Source organism: Melanotaenia boesemani, chromosome 13 (genome assembly GCF_017639745.1).
Source record: "Melanotaenia boesemani isolate fMelBoe1 chromosome 13, fMelBoe1.pri, whole genome shotgun sequence".
Lineage (NCBI taxonomy): Eukaryota > Metazoa > Chordata > Actinopteri > Atheriniformes > Melanotaeniidae > Melanotaenia > Melanotaenia boesemani.
In genome coordinates, this window is record NC_055694.1 from 16,033,466 (window position 1) to 16,053,598 (window position 20,133).

At 39.3% G+C, this 20,133-nt stretch overlaps 2 protein-coding genes across 6 annotated transcripts in view; both read right to left on the reverse strand.

The window, feature by feature from the left end:
• Nucleotides 1-5,688, reverse strand: part of fmnl3 (formin-like 3) — a 30,755-nt gene extending 25,067 nt beyond the window's left edge. For all 5 annotated transcript variants that reach the window (XM_042003402.1, XM_042003400.1, XM_042003401.1 and 2 more), the window contains exon 1: nt 5,105-5,688. In XM_042003402.1, the coding sequence (XP_041859336.1) occupies nt 5,105-5,218 (114 nt within the window). In that variant the 5' untranslated portion in view covers nt 5,219-5,688. The remainder of the gene's footprint in view (nt 1-5,104) is intronic.
• A 437-nt stretch (nt 5,689-6,125) lies between these two features.
• On the reverse strand, nt 6,126-18,338 carry esyt1a (extended synaptotagmin-like protein 1a). The gene is made up of 31 exons (XM_042004699.1): nt 17,452-18,338; nt 16,642-16,683; nt 15,657-15,791; nt 15,447-15,520; nt 15,182-15,254; nt 15,010-15,099; nt 14,865-14,920; nt 13,672-13,792; nt 13,341-13,517; nt 12,797-12,879; nt 12,574-12,622; nt 12,194-12,283; nt 11,811-11,906; nt 11,655-11,726; nt 11,495-11,581; nt 11,215-11,364; nt 10,720-10,902; nt 10,451-10,627; nt 10,278-10,360; nt 10,116-10,164; nt 9,937-10,026; nt 9,352-9,447; nt 9,158-9,229; nt 8,983-9,069; nt 8,711-8,857; nt 8,092-8,222; nt 7,753-7,848; nt 7,534-7,665; nt 7,341-7,446; nt 7,197-7,246; nt 6,126-7,084 (listed from the first exon to the last, which is right to left on the reverse strand). The coding sequence occupies exons 1-31, from the start codon at nt 17,764-17,766 to the stop codon at nt 7,057-7,059; spliced, it is 3,237 nt and encodes a 1,078-aa protein (XP_041860633.1). The 5' UTR covers nt 17,767-18,338; the 3' UTR covers nt 6,126-7,056.
• Nucleotides 18,339-20,133: the final 1,795 nt, after the last annotated feature.

The following is a 20,133-nucleotide window of genomic DNA, read 5'->3' on the forward strand; positions in this document are numbered from 1 at the left end:
TACTAAAGAGGAAACCACTTCTCCAACCTGGTGCAGCTGCATTAGAGCCACATGCAAACCCCCAATGAAACGCTCAAAGGCACACACAGACCTCAAAAAAATTTAATATTTGCATAAAAATGACAAACTCGTTCCATTTCAATAAGTCGCAATTCCCATAAATGGCGGATATGAACGGAAAACTTTAAGTCATAAAGGAATAAATCTAGAGAATATTTGAAGATTATTTTGATGGTAACATAAATGTTGCAGGTTGATAGCTGAGTGTGGATCTGCAGTAGCTGGTAAACCTGGTATAAACACAGGAAACCGAGGTAAACAGCTGGACTGGCTCAGTACAACCACATGCCACTTTTTAAACTTAGGATTTTACTTGTAAATGAGGCCAGATTTAGCATGTTAGCATCTAAGTGTTTTCTGCTTTGCACAAAGACAAGCTTTACAATTTGTTTTAAGTATTGGTAATTAATTTGTACACAGTCTTGAAAGTGAAGCTGACCAGCTCCAGGTGTTAGAAACAGCACTTCCCATAAATCTAACTTTTCCTTCATAAAAATTTGTGACACTGGAGTATTTTACACAGATCTCTTTGGACAAGTTATATCACCCAGTCATGATCTTTCACTTGACCTCTGCTTTCCAAAACAACCGCAAACAAAAAGGAGTAGAGACTCCCAATAAACCAACCGAGACTGGAGAATTGTGGCCTGAGGCCAGTGAGAGCCAGGTGGACCTCAGTCTGCCGGCCCTGCTGCTCTAAACCAAGTTAATAGTGTGCACCCGACTCCCATAATCTCCCTCTGCCAAGGACACACCGGCGACTTGCTGACACAGTTGTACCCACAATCAACTTAAGTGAAGTGACAAACATGTCATGCAAAGTCTGCAACCACAATTTAACAAATAAAAATGATTTAGATTTTACGCGTTTAAACTCATTGCACAGCTTGACTCTATTAGTTCCACATGAGTAGCATCTAGTAAGACACTACAGCTTTTCTTAGACCTAGACTGATGTAAGACAAAGCAATGGAGTCACACTGTCAGCATGTCTGATACCGCTGACATAACGCTAACCTCGCCATCTGTAGTTTTCCCAGCATTTGCTGCCATTTATTCATGAAACCTCCTTCTTGAGCAATCAAAACTTAAAAAGAAAGAAAAAACTGCAATAGCACATCCATGCATGATGCAACTGGATGTCAGAGTTTAGAAAAATGAGGAGGAGGGCTGAGCAGAGTCAGATGAATCAGTTAGGATGGCTTCCAGTGCAATCAAGTGGTGAAAATAACTCTGTGCTGCTCCTGTAACAGCTCTTAAATATTTGTGAGTTGTTGGTAAAGTCATTACAACCAGGAACAGTGGCAGAGCGCCAGTTCAAAGAGAATTTTCCTTCTTTTGAGTTCTCCTGCGGCCTCAGCAGAGAACAGCCCGCAGGAATCCAGCAGTGGATTGGGGCTCAATCAGTCAGGCTAGGAAATGCCACTCACTCGCCTCGCATCATTTTCATTAGAACAGAATCATATGGAGAGAGTTATTTTTTAGGGCAGACCTATAGTGATAATGAAACCAGGGAAGAGGAGACAGGAAATACTGGCTGGGTAAGTGAATGAGAGCTTCCATTCACATCTGGAATCAGAAAAAAAAGACTGACCAAGACAGAAGCTTTGATCTCATCAATCTGTGAGGTCTAGGTAGATCTTTATCTAAAGCTTAATAATGACAAGTTATGCATCAGCAGCAGCCAGCAGGAACACAGCTCTGATTGTAAAGCAAACCAACCACAACCAAAGCTATTTCCCCTGTAAAATGAAGGAAGAAAATGCCAAGCAGCTGTTTCCAGCCACAAAGGACAGAGCTGAAGCTCAGTCCGAAGATGCTAAAAGACAAAAGAGACGAGAAAGAGCGAAATGATGCCTTTAGCACATGTTGCTGGTTTGGCCTGACCAAAGCATTTTATTACCAGTCCACATGAAGCAGCCGCAGCTAACCCAGGGGTCTCGCCCCTCCTCCAATGCCTTCCACCATCCGCCATAGAACAACCCTGTTAAAGTCATTAGCGCAGGGATATTACTACACTGGCGAAGGCTGTTGCGCCCATGACATCATTACGATCTGCTGTCTGTCCAGTGGGATGTCTGCTGTTTCTAAGAGAAAGAAAACAGTGCAGATGCAGACACAACCATTTGCACCAGCATGCCAGCATGCAATAAGAAACGCAGTTGGTCAGAGGAGTGGAAACAACACATTTCAAAATATTAATTTATGGAAAGCCGAGGACACAGCAGAGCCAGTTATAACCCTGCTTAGACTCACTGAAGAAACAAGTCTGCTGAAAAATGAAAAAGCAGTGTGAGTGTTTCAGTGTGGCATATACAGTAGGAGAAAGCAGACAAATCTATAGCCACTGGCATGCAGCAGAGCCACGGCCTTGTCTTCATAAAGAGCACCAACCACCAGTTCAGAGGCTTTTGATGTACCTTTATCTCCCAACAAGAAGCGAGCAGGGCTGAGAAACGACCATTGTCTGATAAGGATTCTAAAATATACAAGCATGTTGTTCTTTCCCACAAACTAAAGGAAATCTGGAGCTATTATGGGGTAGAATGGGGTGGGGTTAGAGAGGTTGAAAACTTTTCCCACTCACAAACACAACTGAAATGTTGAGTCTACTGCTTCATGCATAGAAATCATCTGCTGCTCTGCACGGCTGAACATAATAACAGGGATTGTCTTTGTGTTGCAGGGCAGTCAAACAACTACAGGCAGTTCTGCTCTGGGCAGGATGTACAGTATGTTGATTAAAACTATTTCCAGTCTTTCTTTATGAGAAAAGTCCATGACTGCTATGATGTCTAACTCACACTCCATAAACTATCTTGCTGTAAAGGCCCACTTCCCAAAGACGTTTTCTGCATGAGGAACACATGACTTAAGCTGTTGTATTGGCATTTACAATGTACTACAGTGTATAATTCTGTTAATGCAGCGATTTAGCAGAAGAGTCAACAAGCAGCATAAGTAACTGAATGGCTTCTTGCTGTGCAGGTCTCTTCATTATTAAAGCCTTGCTCTGTTGATGCTAATAACTCTGGCAAGCAAGTTATGTCTTTATTTAAAAAACATGGAGGACTTGCATATATGAGCAATGCTGCAAGGATCCAAACTCTTTGGCGCTTGATGCTGTAATTAAAGTCTTAAGCAGCTAAAAGTCAAGGATGGGTGTGGTAATGTTGAAATGTAAAATGGGGAGCACAGAATAGACACTCCAGAAAAATGACAATGCTACATTATAAATAAAGAGACAGGTGTTGTGTCCTTTAATTTAAATGTGTTTTGACGTAGAGGCCTACTGACCAGAACTATTTGTGCAGATTTTTTTTTAGTGAGGATTCTTGAAATTGCAGCATTTTTCACAGTTTAAATTTCTATGATTGTAGATGGTTTCCAGTTTTTGTAACTTGTGCATCCTTCAAAATAAAGTAATTAGTTGTGATCCCTCACAAACATGGACACAGGGTCATATATGTATATGTTATCTGAGTTTAACATTTCAAGGATAATATCAAATTAGCCTCCTAGCTTCCTAAGATAATTAAACTGATACCACGCTGACCAGTTTCATAGAAGAAACTTTCACATGGTTGCCTGGCAACTTCAAGATTCAAGATCTTTATTGTCATTACGCAAGCACAACAAAATTTTGAGAAGTCTCCTGGCTTAAGCACACATAAATAAGAAAATAGAACAGGCACACACAAACAAGTATAGTATAAAATATAATAAAGATATAAGAACACCTCTAAATTTACAGAAAATAAGGGGAAAAAAATCACAGTGGCATATAAACTTTAGGATGTAAATGAAATGAAGCGATTTAAACATAAAGATGTATATTTTTGTCTATCTAAATAATCTAGGTTTTGGGGATTTCCCAAAGTGTCTCTAGTTCCACACTAAAAGCCTCTGCATACTGATATAAGGAGGATGGTGTGAATTTTCCAGGTTGTTATGTAACGCAAACTCAGGTAAACATAATTGTTGATCCACATGTGACTAAATGGATTCATGACGCCTAAACTGGCTAAAATCCACACAATCAAAACCTGGTCAAACCAGTACCATCACTGGACCACAACTTTGTGTAAATAAGTCCAGTTTAGCAGTTCAGTTGGCTATAAAGCTGATTTATATTGGAACTAATGTATTACCAACCCTTACAGCATCTTTTCACAAACAAATACTTACAAAAAACGGGTTGTTTTATTCTATTTTGGTTTGTTTTGTCACTTCTAATCAGAAATCAGACACAGGGGGGGTATTCCATTGTTCCTGACAAAGATCTCATCTGTAAAATCCCCCACTTTGTTGCTAAAAACTGAAATGTCCCCTTGAAGTAAAGTGACAGTCCCACTCAGTCATCCTTTGCCTGACCGTGTTGATAGTAGGTAGAAGTGGCTGCTGAGTGTGTGCTCATTACAACAAAGCGCTCAAACAGTTCAACTTCAGCAGCCTGGTGTGGAGGGGGGGTTACTTCGGTGTGGGAGTTTTGGGGGAATTCAGAAAATGTTGTTTTCAGATAGTTTAAATGCCTGTAGCGAGAAAACTAAACGAAATAATGCCTTGATGTGCCTCATCAAGGATATTACAACATATTGCCCCCCCCCCCCCCCCCGATCCTCTGTGGAAAAAGCCCTTCATCTGTCTCTTCCCCCTCCCACCTCCCACCATGCTGCGTTCAGTATTTGCCACTTCAGCCAAAAGGAGAGTTGTCTGACTTTAGGGGAGACAAAAGAACCGCAGGAGAGGGGGACAGCAGGCGGAGGGGCGGGACAGCACAGGTCGGTTCATTTACTGTAGCAGGGCCCATGATGGACCATAAACACACAGAGGTGTAAATACAAACACACTTTAATCTACTTTAAAAGAACAGCAATTAACTTTTTATGTGCTGAAATAACCCATTCCGCTATTATGAATGTTTACGTTTGGGCGTTTGTGGTTTTAGCAGATGGATTTAAAGAATAACATACAATAAACTGATCAAATATTTTTCTCACAGCTGTCTCTCTGACCAGTAGTATCCAACAAACTTATAACTCACCAAAACAATGGCAAATTTCTCTTCCAGCTCTGTGGGGTCCGGCATGGGCACTTTTAGAGGCATAATGTGATGCTTCATCTCCGAGTGGCCGTCTACACTTTCTACATTACCCATTTTGCCCCAGAGCTGCTGTACTCTCCAGTCAAAGAAGGAAAAAACTCCGCTTTTCTCAGTGGTGAAAATTCAATTAAAAATCCCCCAAAATATTCCACAGGTTTAATTCACAGATTGATCCACATAATCCACTTTTCCAGTATAAAACGCTGACAACGCAGTGATCTCGTATTACTGTCCCATCATGCCATTTACCCTTAATCACGCGTTTAGGTTTACAGTGTAGCTCCACTGTAGCTTCCCTTGATGAAAAATATATATATCAAAAGTTTCTACAAAAAACCAGTTGCTTTCTCTTCCAAGACGTATTTTCTGATTTACCAGGCCAATCCATGACTAACTAAAGATTTTCCCCTCCCTGCGACAAATAACGTTTTCCAACTCTCCGCCGACTGTTACTTTGAGTTGCTTCTCAACTTTCTTGGCTACGCCGTGTTTCCATTCATTATTGTTGTGTGATCCTGATTAAGCTTTTTCAGTTGCCTCCACTCAGAGTGCAGTTTCTTCTCTAGACCCACCCTCAGCCAGGGGTGGCGTCACTCCTGTTAATTCAAAGACGTGTCAATCATTTTATGTTTCCCCGCCCCCTCACATCTGTAGAGGCAGTCTAAAGGCAGCTGGACGGTGGAGACGAGCTCATGTTAGTACTCTATCGCCACCTGGTGGTAAGATATTAGCATAGCATGTCAACACATCACATCCTGCTGTTCTTAATTTGATTGATGTAGTCAACTTTAAATGCTAAATGACTGCTTAATTGCTAAATGCTAAACTTTTGCTGGCTGATTTGCTCAGGTCATCATGTCTTTCTACATTCTTATGCAGCTATATCATAAATTAAGCTTCCTTACCTCAATATATTCTGAGCTTGCATGGAGATATAAGAAAAACACACTAATAAAATTGGTTTGATTCATGAGTGCAAACTTTAATCAACAACTTCAGCAGATGAACAGTGATATGTTCCACGTATGTCAAAGCACAGATCTTTGTTTTAAGATAGCATCATTTTCTTTACTGAAATCAGTGTTCACACAACCCCCCCACCCAATAAGCTTTTCACTGCTGTGCTTGAAAAAATATAGATATAGTTGAAAGCACTGGCACAACAAATACCTACAAACACAAAGAAGCTTAGGTTGCTGTAACGCTACAAATGTTGTCTTCATAAAAGCACAGTGATGTAGACTGCTTACAGTATTGTAACAGGTTTCAGTGAGGGTCTAAAGATTTGTAACACTTTGATTTATAAAAGTAATGTTCAGAACATATAAAACTGTATTTGGAGCACATTTAATAAACAATGACAAATTGTGCACAGTTTTGTAATAGTTTTGTGATACTTAAGGCAATAATATAAACAAATAAAACCTAAAACCACTGGGAATTGTTAAGAGTCTGTAAAAAATAAATTAAAATGAATTATTTTCAGTTGTGTTGGATACTGTTAAAAATCCATAAAACACAGTCATACCTGACTACAGCAGGATGCTGACCGCAGCATAAGCCCTTTTTAAAATAAAATTCGAAGAAGACTTTTACATGCTTTAAGACATATAACATTGGTTTATCGTGCAACACAGTTGCATTGATATCAAATATCAATTCAGCCAAAATATCTGTCCAACACAGTATAGATTCAGCACAGTTAACACTTTACGAATGATGGGCTACATGTAAAGCTTTTTTTGTCATAAATACTCACGATCGGTGTATTTGTGGAGCATATTCATCTTCTTTTTTCTTAAGTGACAGTGGACATTTTATTTAAGCTGAATACACAAATCACAGAAGCAATGCAGCGCTAATGTTATATGGTACCATTGATCTGGCTTCTTCTAGTTGGTCTCTGCTACCAAATCGTACCTATAAAAGATAAGATATAAGCTGTAGTTCTTATAGACTTGAACAAATTTCAACTTCGTTGGTACAGTTTCATTATTAGACAGTACTGTTCAGAAGCTGTTTAAATCTTTACCATTGTGTGACACCAGCCTTGAGGTCAATTTGGTCCAGATCCAGCTGCAACTGAGGACAACAAGGGAAAGCAAGAGTCTTGTGATAATCACTAAAAAAAGATTTGTTGGAAAGCTTAGCAAAACAGCAAAATCCTCACAGATACCTTGCCAATAAGCTCTCTCTCTCTGCTCATAAAGGAGACGCTGTTCTTCACAGACAGGTCCAGTTTTTTTTGTGTGGACTCCTCCAAAGAAAAATCAAAATCAAACCTAAAGAAATAAAGACACATAAAGAAAAAGTTAATGTTGTTCCTCACTCTTTTTCCACCGTCATAAGTGCCTTAATGCTTCTCTTACCTCTCATTGAATTCTGGGTTGAGGTCCTTCTTTTTGGTGGCAGTTCTTCTCTTGGTTGCGGCCTTCTTGTCAGGCAGCAGGATGAAGGAAACATATGAGTCAGCACCATCCTTGGAGCAGGCTACCAAGCCTCTGTGGGTGTACAGAGATCACAGCATATGATGGTGCCAACTGTTCTGTGTGGAAACTATGATATGAATGTAATAAATATATAGAAACCTGCAGGAGTGAACGGTGATGAAAAGCCTGTTTTCATCTGTAGAGTAGCCGATTGTAAGCTTCACCTGGCTAGTTGGGTTCGAGTTATCACTGATGCTAAAAACACAAGTATTTATTTACATTGTGATCTCATTTAATGCATAAGGAAAACTATGCATGAGTGCAGTTTTTTTAAAGTCCTGTTTTTGACAAACCAGATGAATTTAGTGGAATGACTCAGAATGTGGTATTTATTTTTATTGTTTTTACTTTAAAATTATGTTGCACATTGTAGCACTTTGGTCAACTTTGCTGTTTTTTAAGCGCATTATAAATAAAGTTGCAGTTGCAGTGACTCACATGGAGAATGCACTTCTGTGTTTGAGGTCTAGATGGGAGGGATCCCATTTGGGGACAACTTCTTCTACACCACCATCGTTACTTGCTCCAACTGGAGTGCCACGGCATACTGCCAGCTTAGTATCCAAGACCTGCAACGTATAAAAATCATCACGTAATATGACACTGAAGTAAATTCTTCAGATATGTTGTGAAAGAAGATTTCATTTGAAAAACTACTTTGCTGACAGATAACAGATAACCTGGCAGCTTACAAAAAAAATAGACTCCTAATGCTTAACCACAAAGAAAGAGTTGTCTAAATGCATAAATATACGCAGGAAACAGAAATCCTGATCCTTACAAAGCTGCTTAGCAAAATTTGAATAAAAACAGAATGCAATTTATTGAGCATGTACAGTGTTCTCCCTCCATTGGAAACAGGGTTTTATCTACTTATTTGAACAAAGACTTAGATGAAAACATTAGAGAGCAAGTATTTTGCATTACTTTTTCTATACGAGGGAATAGCTACAAAAAAATCTATACAGGGGTACTGTGGGGATAAAATAACAATGAAAACACTGCTCTTATGTCACAGACTGCTATGTAGAGAAAATAAGAAGTAAGTTTTCAGTACCCTCAGAACAACCCTCAGTAGTATTTGGCTCTCTGGCAGAGCTCCATCCAGACTGAGCCAGCGGTCCATCACCAACGCCTGCTCTCCCAACACCTCTCTCAGAGGAAGTATCAAGGACCCAAGACCCTGGCCCCAGCTGTGGGATAGCTAGACAAAGAGAAAACACAAACAGATATGCAACAGGCTTTTAGTATATCTGAATAAAATGTTAGCTTTGGCAGACTTAAACGTATCTGCTTACAGCCACAGGTTAGGTAAATATTTTCTCTCACCTTGACCATCAGTGTTTCATCTCTGGGGTCACGAACTAAAAAGTGAAAGGCTTCGTCCCATCGAGGAGATGTGGATCGTTCACAAATCTTTGGGAAGAACCAGTTGGAACTTTAGGGATTTTTTTTTTAGTTTGTGCGTTAATGTTCATGCTTAATGCAAATGTTATAATCCTACCTTGGTTTTGTATGAAACACCCTTGTGTATAATCTCAGCTCCAGCTTTTGGCTCCTTTCCATTTTTCTTCAACTGAAAAGACACAAAAAGGACAGCCTATGTTTTCAGACTGCTATTCAATAGCATTCATTTTAGTTCCAGTCACATCACTTTAAACAGCATAGAGCCTCAAGGACTGATAGCTATGGTCTCACTGGCAGGCCATGGGCACGCTCCACATAGACAAACAACACAGCCGCTGATGGTACAACTTTGTTTTGGTACGACTGCAGGGACTGATACTGCAGGACCTGCAGGAAGCAGAACAGAGATAAGATTACTCAACACAAAGCTGTGGTTAGTTTCCTTGGCAATGCAGCAAACAAACACGGACATACTGTTTTTTAAAAAAGAAGAAAAAACTAAACTTTCCTGTTGATCAACAAATGTTTTATCTGCTAAGGGAAGTAAACAAAAACTATAAACCAGAAGTACTAGGCTCTCACAGTACAATAGTTAAAAGGTTTTAATATTTTCTTTAATAGTCTGGAGAACAAAATTTGTTTTAACTGCTTCATCAAACCCACATATTTGCTGTTGTTCCACTGTGTGAAATAAGTATCTGTTCCTATTTAAAGTGTTTTTTTTTCCCCCTAAATGTAGTTTAAACCAGTTTGCTTTCACCATAATAATAGTAATTACTCCCTGTTCCCTGCTCCATTCAGGGTTGTAATATTGCAACTGCAATATATGCACACTATATTACCTTGGTATAAAAGAAAGAGAATAAAATATCTAACCTGCTCCAGTCTTGGCAGTTCAGAGACTCTGGGCAGCCACTCCAACACCAAGTGAACTCGACCTGACTTCACGTCATTTAGAGTGTACCACTTAAAAAAGAATAATAGAAAAATATATAAGTTATGATATAAAAGTAGATGGAAATAAGACATTCTGTATATTACAGTAATTCACATACCGTATCAACCAATTGTGCACTGATGATGTCTCTTAAATTTAACTTAAACCTGCAAAGACAGGATTTTTTTTCATTTCATTCCTAATTTCTCTGACATATGTCCCTTAAGTTACCAAAAAGAAAATAAAATAGTAAATTGTTTTTTGTACTGTCAAGACACACCTTCCAAGAAAGTCATCTTGATCAATGTCCTTATCAAACAGTTCAAACTGGATCTCCTGGCCTGGAAGCTGCGTCAAAATCACCTAAATCCATGAAAGATAAAAAAAAGAGACGTCATAATCTGATTAAATGAGTAACATAATTGTTTGCCTGGGGAGTAAAGGAGATAAAACCTCATAGAGCTCATTCCAAACAGGATTGAGGTTCTCTTTAATGGTGTGGCTGCGAAAGGTTATGCCAGCGACTCGGATCTTGACATAAGGGTCACTCTTCCCCTTTACCATGCCTCCCATGAAGTTGTCCTTGGCTATCAGGTTTTGGGCCTCCACCAGATGAATTCTTAACACTCCCTGCATGCAGAGCGAGGGATGGGAATGTTACTGCGCACCGGGTATGAGAGTGGCGTCCACTACCATTCAGTTCAAGTTAACTCTTCTCTTACCTCAGCTGCAAACTCAGGATAGGGTGTGGTGTGCTGTGGCCGTGTTAGCTGAGGTTTAGTTAACCCACCAGGTCCCAAAGGATTCAGATCTGATGTAATTCCTCCTTGGCCCATCCCGGACCCGGAGGCTGAGGGGCGAGGAGACGGAGTAGTGGGAGTGGCGTCATCACTCAGCCACAGAATCTAGCAGGAAACAGAGAAGCTAGGGTGAATAAAAGTTAAACAGCAAATTATTCAACAATGATGTTTTATATCTTCTTAACATGTAAGTTTGCTGGTGGACTCCCATACAATACTTTACAACTTCTGAGTATCTTCAATTATTTACACTTGTGGTTACTTCAAGCAGTTTGATTTCTATGAATAAAAGTCAAAAGTGGTAAATTTAACATTTTGTTGGTTTGAATCTTCCTGGTGCAACTTGCTTCAGTGCACACTTCTTCACCACAATACATTACCCCATGCACATAGCAGGTCTTCGCACAAAGTACCAACCCTAAGCACTATTTTGGCATAGATGCGGCTTGCTGAACCCGAATTCTCCAGATGGAACCACTGATCCAAGGTGAGTTCAGGGATCTCCAAAAGACGGTTTAGAGGAATTGTCAAGCTTCCCAAAGAGAGGGCACGGTCATCATCCTTCACCTGATCAGACAGTAACAGAGGACACAGATACCCAGTGAACAAGAGAGGGACTTGTACGACTGAAACACATACGTTTATTTAGATGATGACGCAATAATCAATGGAAAATTGGTTGTGTGAGTAAAGGCACCTGAATGTCAATATCTTGTTTGCAAGGATCTTGAATGAAAAAGGTAAAAGCATCCTCCCACACAGGGCTGTTCGTCCCATAGCAGGTCTGCAGGAGCAGGAAGAAGCATTCATTATACTCTGAGTCAGAGGCATGACGGAGCAGTTTTTTGCACCCTTACCTTGCTTTCTTTAGTTGCGTCCTGAACAGAAATCTGCACCATTGGGCTTGGGTCCTTGTTGCCTTTCCTCATCTACAACATTTTAACCACATCAAGTGTGAACATCAGATAAAAATTAAATATATAAATTAGTGAATTACTCATTGATAAGCTTACAGGCAGCCCGTGGGCTTGGTCAAGATAGATGGCAAGGATGGCGGCAGATGGAGGATCAGCAGTCTTTGTGGTCAAATTCTGGTTCTTTTGAATCACCTGATAGAAGATCAACAAACACAAGACACATGTGAGGAAAAGGATCTAGGTTCCTCAAAGCCCGACATCCTGTCAAACGCAACAAATTTACAGTCAGTTTAAACATAGACCAGAGATGGACTAAAAAACATAATACATGAAAAATATCATTAAAATTTTAAATATAAAAAGAAAAGTCATTTCTGAAAACAACTTCAGAAACATTAATATGTAAGATTAAAGTGTAACAATAAAGCTAAAGAAAATGTTTCATCTTGTATTATCAGGAGCATTAAGCTGTGCTTCACCTCACTAAGTCGGTCAGCCAAGGACAGCAGAGAGAGCCACTCCAGCCGCAGGTGAACACTGCCAGAGGGGACATCCCTCAGACTGAACCACTGCATGCAAAGAGGGAAACTGAAGGCTCATTAAACACACATTTATCTCATGTGGATGATTTCTTTAGTCTTGGAAAGGGGTTGCAGGTGGTGACATGAGAGCAGATCACGAGTAGACACATGATGTTTCTAGTGTCACATGACTACAGACTACTGCTGTATGACTCAGATTTTTTTTAGAGCAAGCAATGTAGTAATTGTATTCCTTGCTTTTAGTTTGCATTCTTAGAAAAATAATAGCTGTAATTAAAATAATATACTGGATTTTTGTCTGAAACTTTTATACTCACATCATCCACAATTCTGGCCTTCTTCACAATATCAAGATCTACCTTGACCCTGAAAGACAGGTAGAAAGAGGCATACAGAGAATCAATAAAGCAATGATTAGAAAAGTAAAAAGACAATCGATTTTCATTTCAGCACAATCATAGCCCAGAATGGCAAAAGCAGTTATGGGAATGACATGAGGAGCACACAGAAACAGAGAATGAATGAGAATGAGTAAACTACCTCCCCAGGAAGTCATCCTGGTCTGGGTCTTTGTCAAACACTTCCACTTCCAACTCCTGACCAGGTACTTCATGGACAATCACCTGACACACATACACACACACATAAATGGACAAATACCCAAAACACACAACAAATACACAAATATAGATACAGCCACAAATGGCATAAAAACACAAGATGCATGCAAACAGATGGCGAGAAATTCTAAAAACCTGGTGCTAGACTAATGCTTTAATTTAAAGATAAATTAGTATTTGCATTAAAACTTCATCAACTGAAAGATAAGACAAATGTGTCCCCAAAGAAATTGGGGAAACAGCTGTTTCCTGTTACCAGAAAAGATGATAAAATCTTCACACAACTGTTTATCTTTGCAGCAAGTGTAATGTTTACAACCAGAGACTTATTGCCAAACCCTCAAAGCAAGGACACCAACATGAAGCCATAATTTAAGGGACAAAAATCAATATCAAGGCAAAGCAGATTATATAATCTGTCATTTCAGTTATGGTTTTCTCTGGCCCACTCCCCACCTTCTCACCTCATACATCTCTCTCCACTGTGGGTTCAGGTTGCTGTCCACATGATGAGAGGTGAAGATCTGGGTTCCTACACGCAGCACGGCATATGGGTCTGACTTCCCATCAATTAAACCTTTGATGACTGTATCCTTGGCAGTGAGGTCCTCTGCTTCCAGCAGGTGGATACGAACAACGCCCTGTCATGAAAACATACAAACAGAAACAAAATCAATCTGCACTGTCACAAAACTGTGTGTGAAAGCTATGTGTGTGCTTGCAGCTAATATGCTGAGTCAGAGTTAGTGTGGGTCCACGTTTCTCCAGGAGGTCATTTATTATTAAGACGGTTACCCTTGGGAGAGGGGAGCGGAGCTGCGCCACGTGCAGGTCGGCCACCAGGGGGACTGTGAGACGGTTGGGGAGCACCAAGTGGGAGGCTATTGCATCCATTATCATAGTGTCCGACATGGCACTGCAAATGGATGCAAGGATGATGTTTGGGATGCACAGAGAATGGAGACAGACAGAGGCTATAAACGTCTGCTGGTAACATGTTCATGCATAATCAACATGAATACAGCAATTGAGCTAACCAGAGGAACTCAATGGGCAAGATGAGGGCAGTTTTTTTTCTGAAAACATGTTGGCAAATGTGATCTGAATGAGGAAAAAAATTTGCAATTCAAAGTATTGTCAAAGGATCTGATGGTGTGTATGTATTGCTGATGTCTCGCCAACAGATATACACCTCTGACAATGCTTTAATTGTATTTTTACATAAATTGTACATTAGCTCAAATTGTAATGCACACACTGTAGAATCGGTAACAATGATTCCACAGTTCCTTAGTTTTATCCTTTTTAGATCATCATAATCTTCATATTTTATATAATTGTATATATACCTATAGCATATTTATAATGTGTGGGCCTTAAAATAATCCTGAATATAAAGTTACAGATTTATAATCTTAACCAGGATAGGGCCACTTAAAAGAATCTAAAGAATAAGGCTGGCATTGTTAAAACTTTTTGTTTGTATGAAAACAAGCACCAAAATAAATAAATAAATAGTGGTGGGAGGGGAGCACTTGGTCATCTGACAACTCTATGACTTTCTCTACCCTGTTTAGCTAACTCACCCCAATTTATATATTTATTTGAAATAAATAAATACATAAATACAGCTGCAAACTGGTTAACATAATATGTGTTGCACTCTTGGAGTATGACTCTTTTTTTATTTGCTTTTTGTCTTTTCATTAAGAGCTTTTTAAAAGGAGAAAAAAGAAGCACAAAGCCATCCTTATCCTTGCGTGTGACTACACAGATCTAAACAGATGAACACCAAAGCTCCGTTGTCTGTCTCAGTTTGTTTTTATCCACTTTTAACTGTAATACAAGTGGTTGGATAAATAAATTCAGTAGCTGTGCACTGATTTCAACTTCTGCACTTATAACTCATTTTGGCAAGAGCATAAGACAGACACAGCAGACCAAAACAACCTAAGAAATCTACAAAGAGCTCAACCAAAACAACTCACTTCAGTCCAGGAATATCCAACAGATTGGTAAGTCCGGTCCAATTGATGTCCAGTTTCTACGTATATGACACAGACAAAAGCAAAGAAATATGAATAAATGTAGATGTCAGCTATCAATTCAATACAAAAATAAAAAAAAACTCACAGGCCTGCGAATGAAGAACATCGTAACAGCTCCAACCAATGGCACATCTCCAATCAGGGGTTCAAGAATCACACGAAGTTTTCCATGAAGCTGTAAAGAGACGAATCAGCTGAAAATTAGTTTTTAGGCTCACTACTAACATTATCAGAATATACTAATTATTTCTCCACACCTGGACTCCTTTCACTCCAGCTTTGCAGAAGTACTTTTTGATTTCAACATTTATCTCAACATCTCCTGCATAGCTGAAATAGAAGAAGGGTAACAAATATAAATGTGCATTTTTTAACCAAGGGAAGCACCTGATCAAAGACATGACATTATCTTTACATCTTATGTGTTAAGTAAACTGATGTTACAAACTAGGATGCTTCATATCTTAAAGTATAATAAGGAAATCAGCAGCCATATATAAAGGCATATTAATAATCCATTACCTCAAGTACAAATCCAACATGACTTGTCTCTTATCATGTTCTGTGTGAGCTTTTACACCAGCCACCTTCACAGCCTGCGAACACAGCAGCTGCTGTTACATAAAGCAAGCAGCCTTGGCATCTTGCTTTATTTCTAGGTTGTGACCATTTTATGAGATTTGGATAGTCTTGGATTCATTGCTAAATATTTGACAGGCAATGCACACATACCTTGTCTCCCAGATTGACCTTAGTGAAGCTGAGAGTCTGCAGATGAATGCTGGAAGCTCGGATGGCAGGAGCAATGGTTTCCACCAACAACTTCTCCATATACTGACCCACAAAGGGCCAAGCCTGTTGCAGGACCTACATGACAAAGCATGAATCAGTTCATTTTGTAAATGTATGTATGTAAAGCATTATTGCATTAAGTTAAGTTTGACCAATTAAGTTGCGCAAATGCTTTTTGACAAACCAGATAACAATATTATCTCCCATACTCAGCCTCATAGCTTTGACCACATCCCAGTGTGAGATGTAAGAGAGAAGCATCATTAATTGTTATCAACTACTTTGTCCTCATTAGACTGGTGATGCTCACACACTTGCATCACTTCACACAACTTTCTATGAGGCATCAAGCAAAATAACAGATTGTGTGACTGCGTGTTACAGATGCAAGCAAGCAGCTGGATCACGTGTCAGAGAGTATGGAGGAGAGACGTGGGCTGGCTGAACAGATTACCATCCTACAGTCTGGGCTTCTGTTTTATTATATTTCTCCCTCCAAATGGGCACCTCATATTATTAGTATTCATATGCACACTTGCAGTGCAGATGCAAGGTTACTACACTGACAGAGACAAAGAAGTTGTGATATGATCTGAGCCATTCTCCCTGCCTCTTAATTACACCAGCAGATTATCTGCTCTGATGGAGAGGCTGTAACGTGAGATGAGTCACTGAAAGTACCCACAGGCATTCTTTTTCCTAATATTAAAAGTGAACCATTGATGTTACTATTGCTGGGGTTACTGAAGGGATTCATGAGGGATACATATATTTAAATAATTAGCAACTCATTTTGCTTTGGTTAGAGCTCAGCTGGATGGAGCAGAAGAGCAAGGAGCTGCATGGTGAAACAGACTAAAAATGTAGTGCTGCAAAAAAACATAAATAAATAAGAAGAAGAAGAAGAAGAAGAATAAAAACATACCTTATTCAGCCACTCCACTTTCTCCACATCTGGAAAGTTGACCTGTGGATGAATTGTGCATCAAGTATGAACACACTATCAGGACAGTGTTAAATGGCCTCCAACCTTTATGTGTTCAGAACACACCCACAAGGATTTACCTTAAACAAAACTATCTTCCCTTTTTTAACTTATGAAAATGACATATTTACATTAAACACAGTTACATTAAAAAGTTGAAAAGGAAAACACAATTAAACCAATCTCATAAGTGAAAAAATTTCAGGAAATAATCAACCACTTTTTGCACATCTGATATGAGATCTCATGCTCTTTCCCTCACAATAACACTGACGCACAAAGTTTATTCCCTCATTTCCTATAGCCACATATACAGTAGTGGTCCTCTGTTTATGAGTCATCAAGTTTTGGAAGGTCAAAAACAGGTCCACAGAAGCCAAACAGGAAAATGAAAACTCACTAAGAATCCCACCTATAGTTGAATACTCTCAGCATTATCATGTATTCTTCTACAGTCCTAATCTGTGTGCCATTCAGACTACGTCCATTGCACACGTGGATATAAATACAGTGTACAAAAAGAGTAGCCACTCACTAAGTCTAATTTTATGTCTCAATGTGTCTTTGTTTAACGTTAAAAAAAAAAAGTCTGGAACCTTTAACAAAATAACATATGCATATGAGTGCACAACAATATATAATTCAAGTATATAACATAAACAACAGAAATTAAGCACAGTATCAGCCTCACACATGTGGCTGGTGGACCAATCTGCAGAAAATGATCAGGGAGGTTATACTGTCTCTTACCCAGGGAGGCAAATCGCTCTTGACTCTGAAAACCTTCTCTGTGGTGAATTCCTTTTCGTTCTCCTGAAGGTACATAGCGGACTTGAGCCTCATCACTTTCTCCAGTCGACTGTGCTTCCATCCCATGTAGATCATCAGCCCGAACAGCACAAGACTGATGCTGAAGCCATAATACCCAGCCAGGTACACAGGTAGTAGAGCACCCAGGCATTTTCCAAACGACCACAGCACACTTACTGCGTGTTCAGCTGGGGGCTGACTCGGTGAGGCCGGGGATGAAGGTGCCGTGCCCCGGTCTGCATCCACGGCTTGCATGGTAAGATCGGTCTGATTTTATGCAGCGCGACCTGGCCTCCAACTTCTCTGCTTCTGCTGCAGTGTTAAGCGCCAGCACACAGTAAACACGAAACCATCGACAAGTCAGCGGCAGAACTGCGGGCTTCCGATGGTTAACATCACGATCACGACTTCTCGGCACTTTGATAGACTATTCCGTTTTTTATTACGCTTCTCTTAAAGAGCAGAGCGAGAAAAGACTACCCCGTGTAGGCGGGCTCAGATTCAAGTCCTCCTTCAGATGAAATAAAGTGGAAACGAACCCTTGAATTAACTTGTAACGTTATGTACCGACTCAGACGGAACGTTTGGTCTTAATGCAAGATAAATACTGTACCCGAAGACAAACACATGTGACTTCAAATAAAACCACCCCCATGTAAGCTAAAGGAACCTCTTTGCCCTTTTACACACACACTCTGCTTAGCCCGTTTTTTTTTTTTTTTTTTTTTTTTAAACAGCCAACCTTTGAGAATAAATCCTCCTGCACGCGCAGGCGCCCATGTCCACTGCAGCAGCTTAACAAGTGAGCATGACAGCAGCATATACCAACAGGTTCGTTGACAGAAAGGTGTACTGGTTTTCCTCAAGTATTACCATGCCATATACGCGGGCATCCATATCAGTGGTGTCCAGCAGCGGTGTGCGCCAGCTGTCATTGATGCAATGTTTAGGCTACTCAACAAACAAAAACATGATGCAGAATTTGTCATTTCGACTGGTTTTGTCTTGTGGCTTTTCAACCGACTGTCGTTAATAACCACATTTAGCCTATTCCTCAAACAGGCCAGGTTTTAAATAGCTCCATGTTGCCTAGAAACAGCCTGTCATCTCTGTTTGCGCTAAGGGCGAAGACTTTGATGATCCTTTGTGTACATAGACAACCTCCAGGAACAATATGCACTTAGGCCTGTGAGTCTCGTGGAATAATAATAATGAAAAAACCTGAATTTCAGAGTGAGAAAAAATATTTATGGTCATTGCTAATATGCAGTTTTTATCAAAACTGCATTTATTATTATTATATTATTTATTAAATCTGTCCACATAATCATACTTGAAACATTCTCCATACAACTATTGCCTCGGCCTACTTGTTTTTAACAACATACTAGTTGTTCATGCGCTATTTTTTAAATAAAGTTTATGTCTAACACTGTTTTATTCACTTTGATATTGCTGCACGTTGTTTTGTTTGTGCGCATTAAATGTGTTCTTGCAAGTAACAGTTAAAAAAACACGAAAGAAGCTATTTTTTCTTAAATGTGGCAAAAACATTGTTTACATGTGCTATAGAATTTACGAATCTACTGTGAAATTAATTAAACAGCTATTCTAAATCTTGTATTATTAGTTAGATAATACTGATAGATCATTAATTTGCAATTACCAAATTATAGAAATGGTTGCTTTGCTGGGAAAAAGTAGTATTGCTCATTGACCCGAAACTGCTCCCAGAGCCACACACCAAGGAACAAGTATCACAAAAAACAGCCACATCTTTGTTCATCAGCAAAGTTAGGTGGAAAATGACACTGAATTTCATTTCCTCATTTTCTGTGACTTGGGAAATAGCGAGGGCTTTAAAATTAGTTTTGTGTGAACTGCATCACCTACTGAGCCATATTTTAGCTGCCACAGCAAACTCAGCACAGATACTTTTGTTTATAAAATATTCCAATATTATGAAAAGGTTTATGTTATCTCACGGCCTAAATAATGAAAATGTACATCAAATCATCACACTTCAGAAGCTGAAACCAGTAAATGTAAATGTTTTAGAACCAGCCATAAGGATTATCTATATGGTTCAGTGATTTCTTATCAACCAAAGCAAAATTCTGCAAACAACCTCAGCTCAAGATGGAAAGGCAAACAGGAACGTGAGCTAAAGGGAGATATAATAATAATAATAATAATAATAATAAAGGAGGCTTTCCTCTTAAACTGCTTTTATCCAATACCAGCTTGAAAATACATTTCTGAAGCTCAGGATGAATAATTAGACACCCTTCTAAGGTAATGATGTTGTCTGACTGTCCCAAGCTCTGAATTTAGAGCTCCACTTTACTTCTCAGGTCTAAATTTTACACATTTGGGTGTAAACTTGACACGCCCAGCATCCCAATAGATATTTATTTATGTGAGTCAGGTTCTTTTCAGGTTTACTATGTTGAAAAATGTCAAACAGCAATGATGTATTGCTACTTACTTTACTGCCAAAATGAGAATGTCTTATCAAGTTACTGCACATTGTTGTTTTAAAATGTGCATTATAAATAAAGTCATTTGGATTGTTAACAAGAGGTCATTCCTGCCAACAACCACTTAATAACTACAGATTTA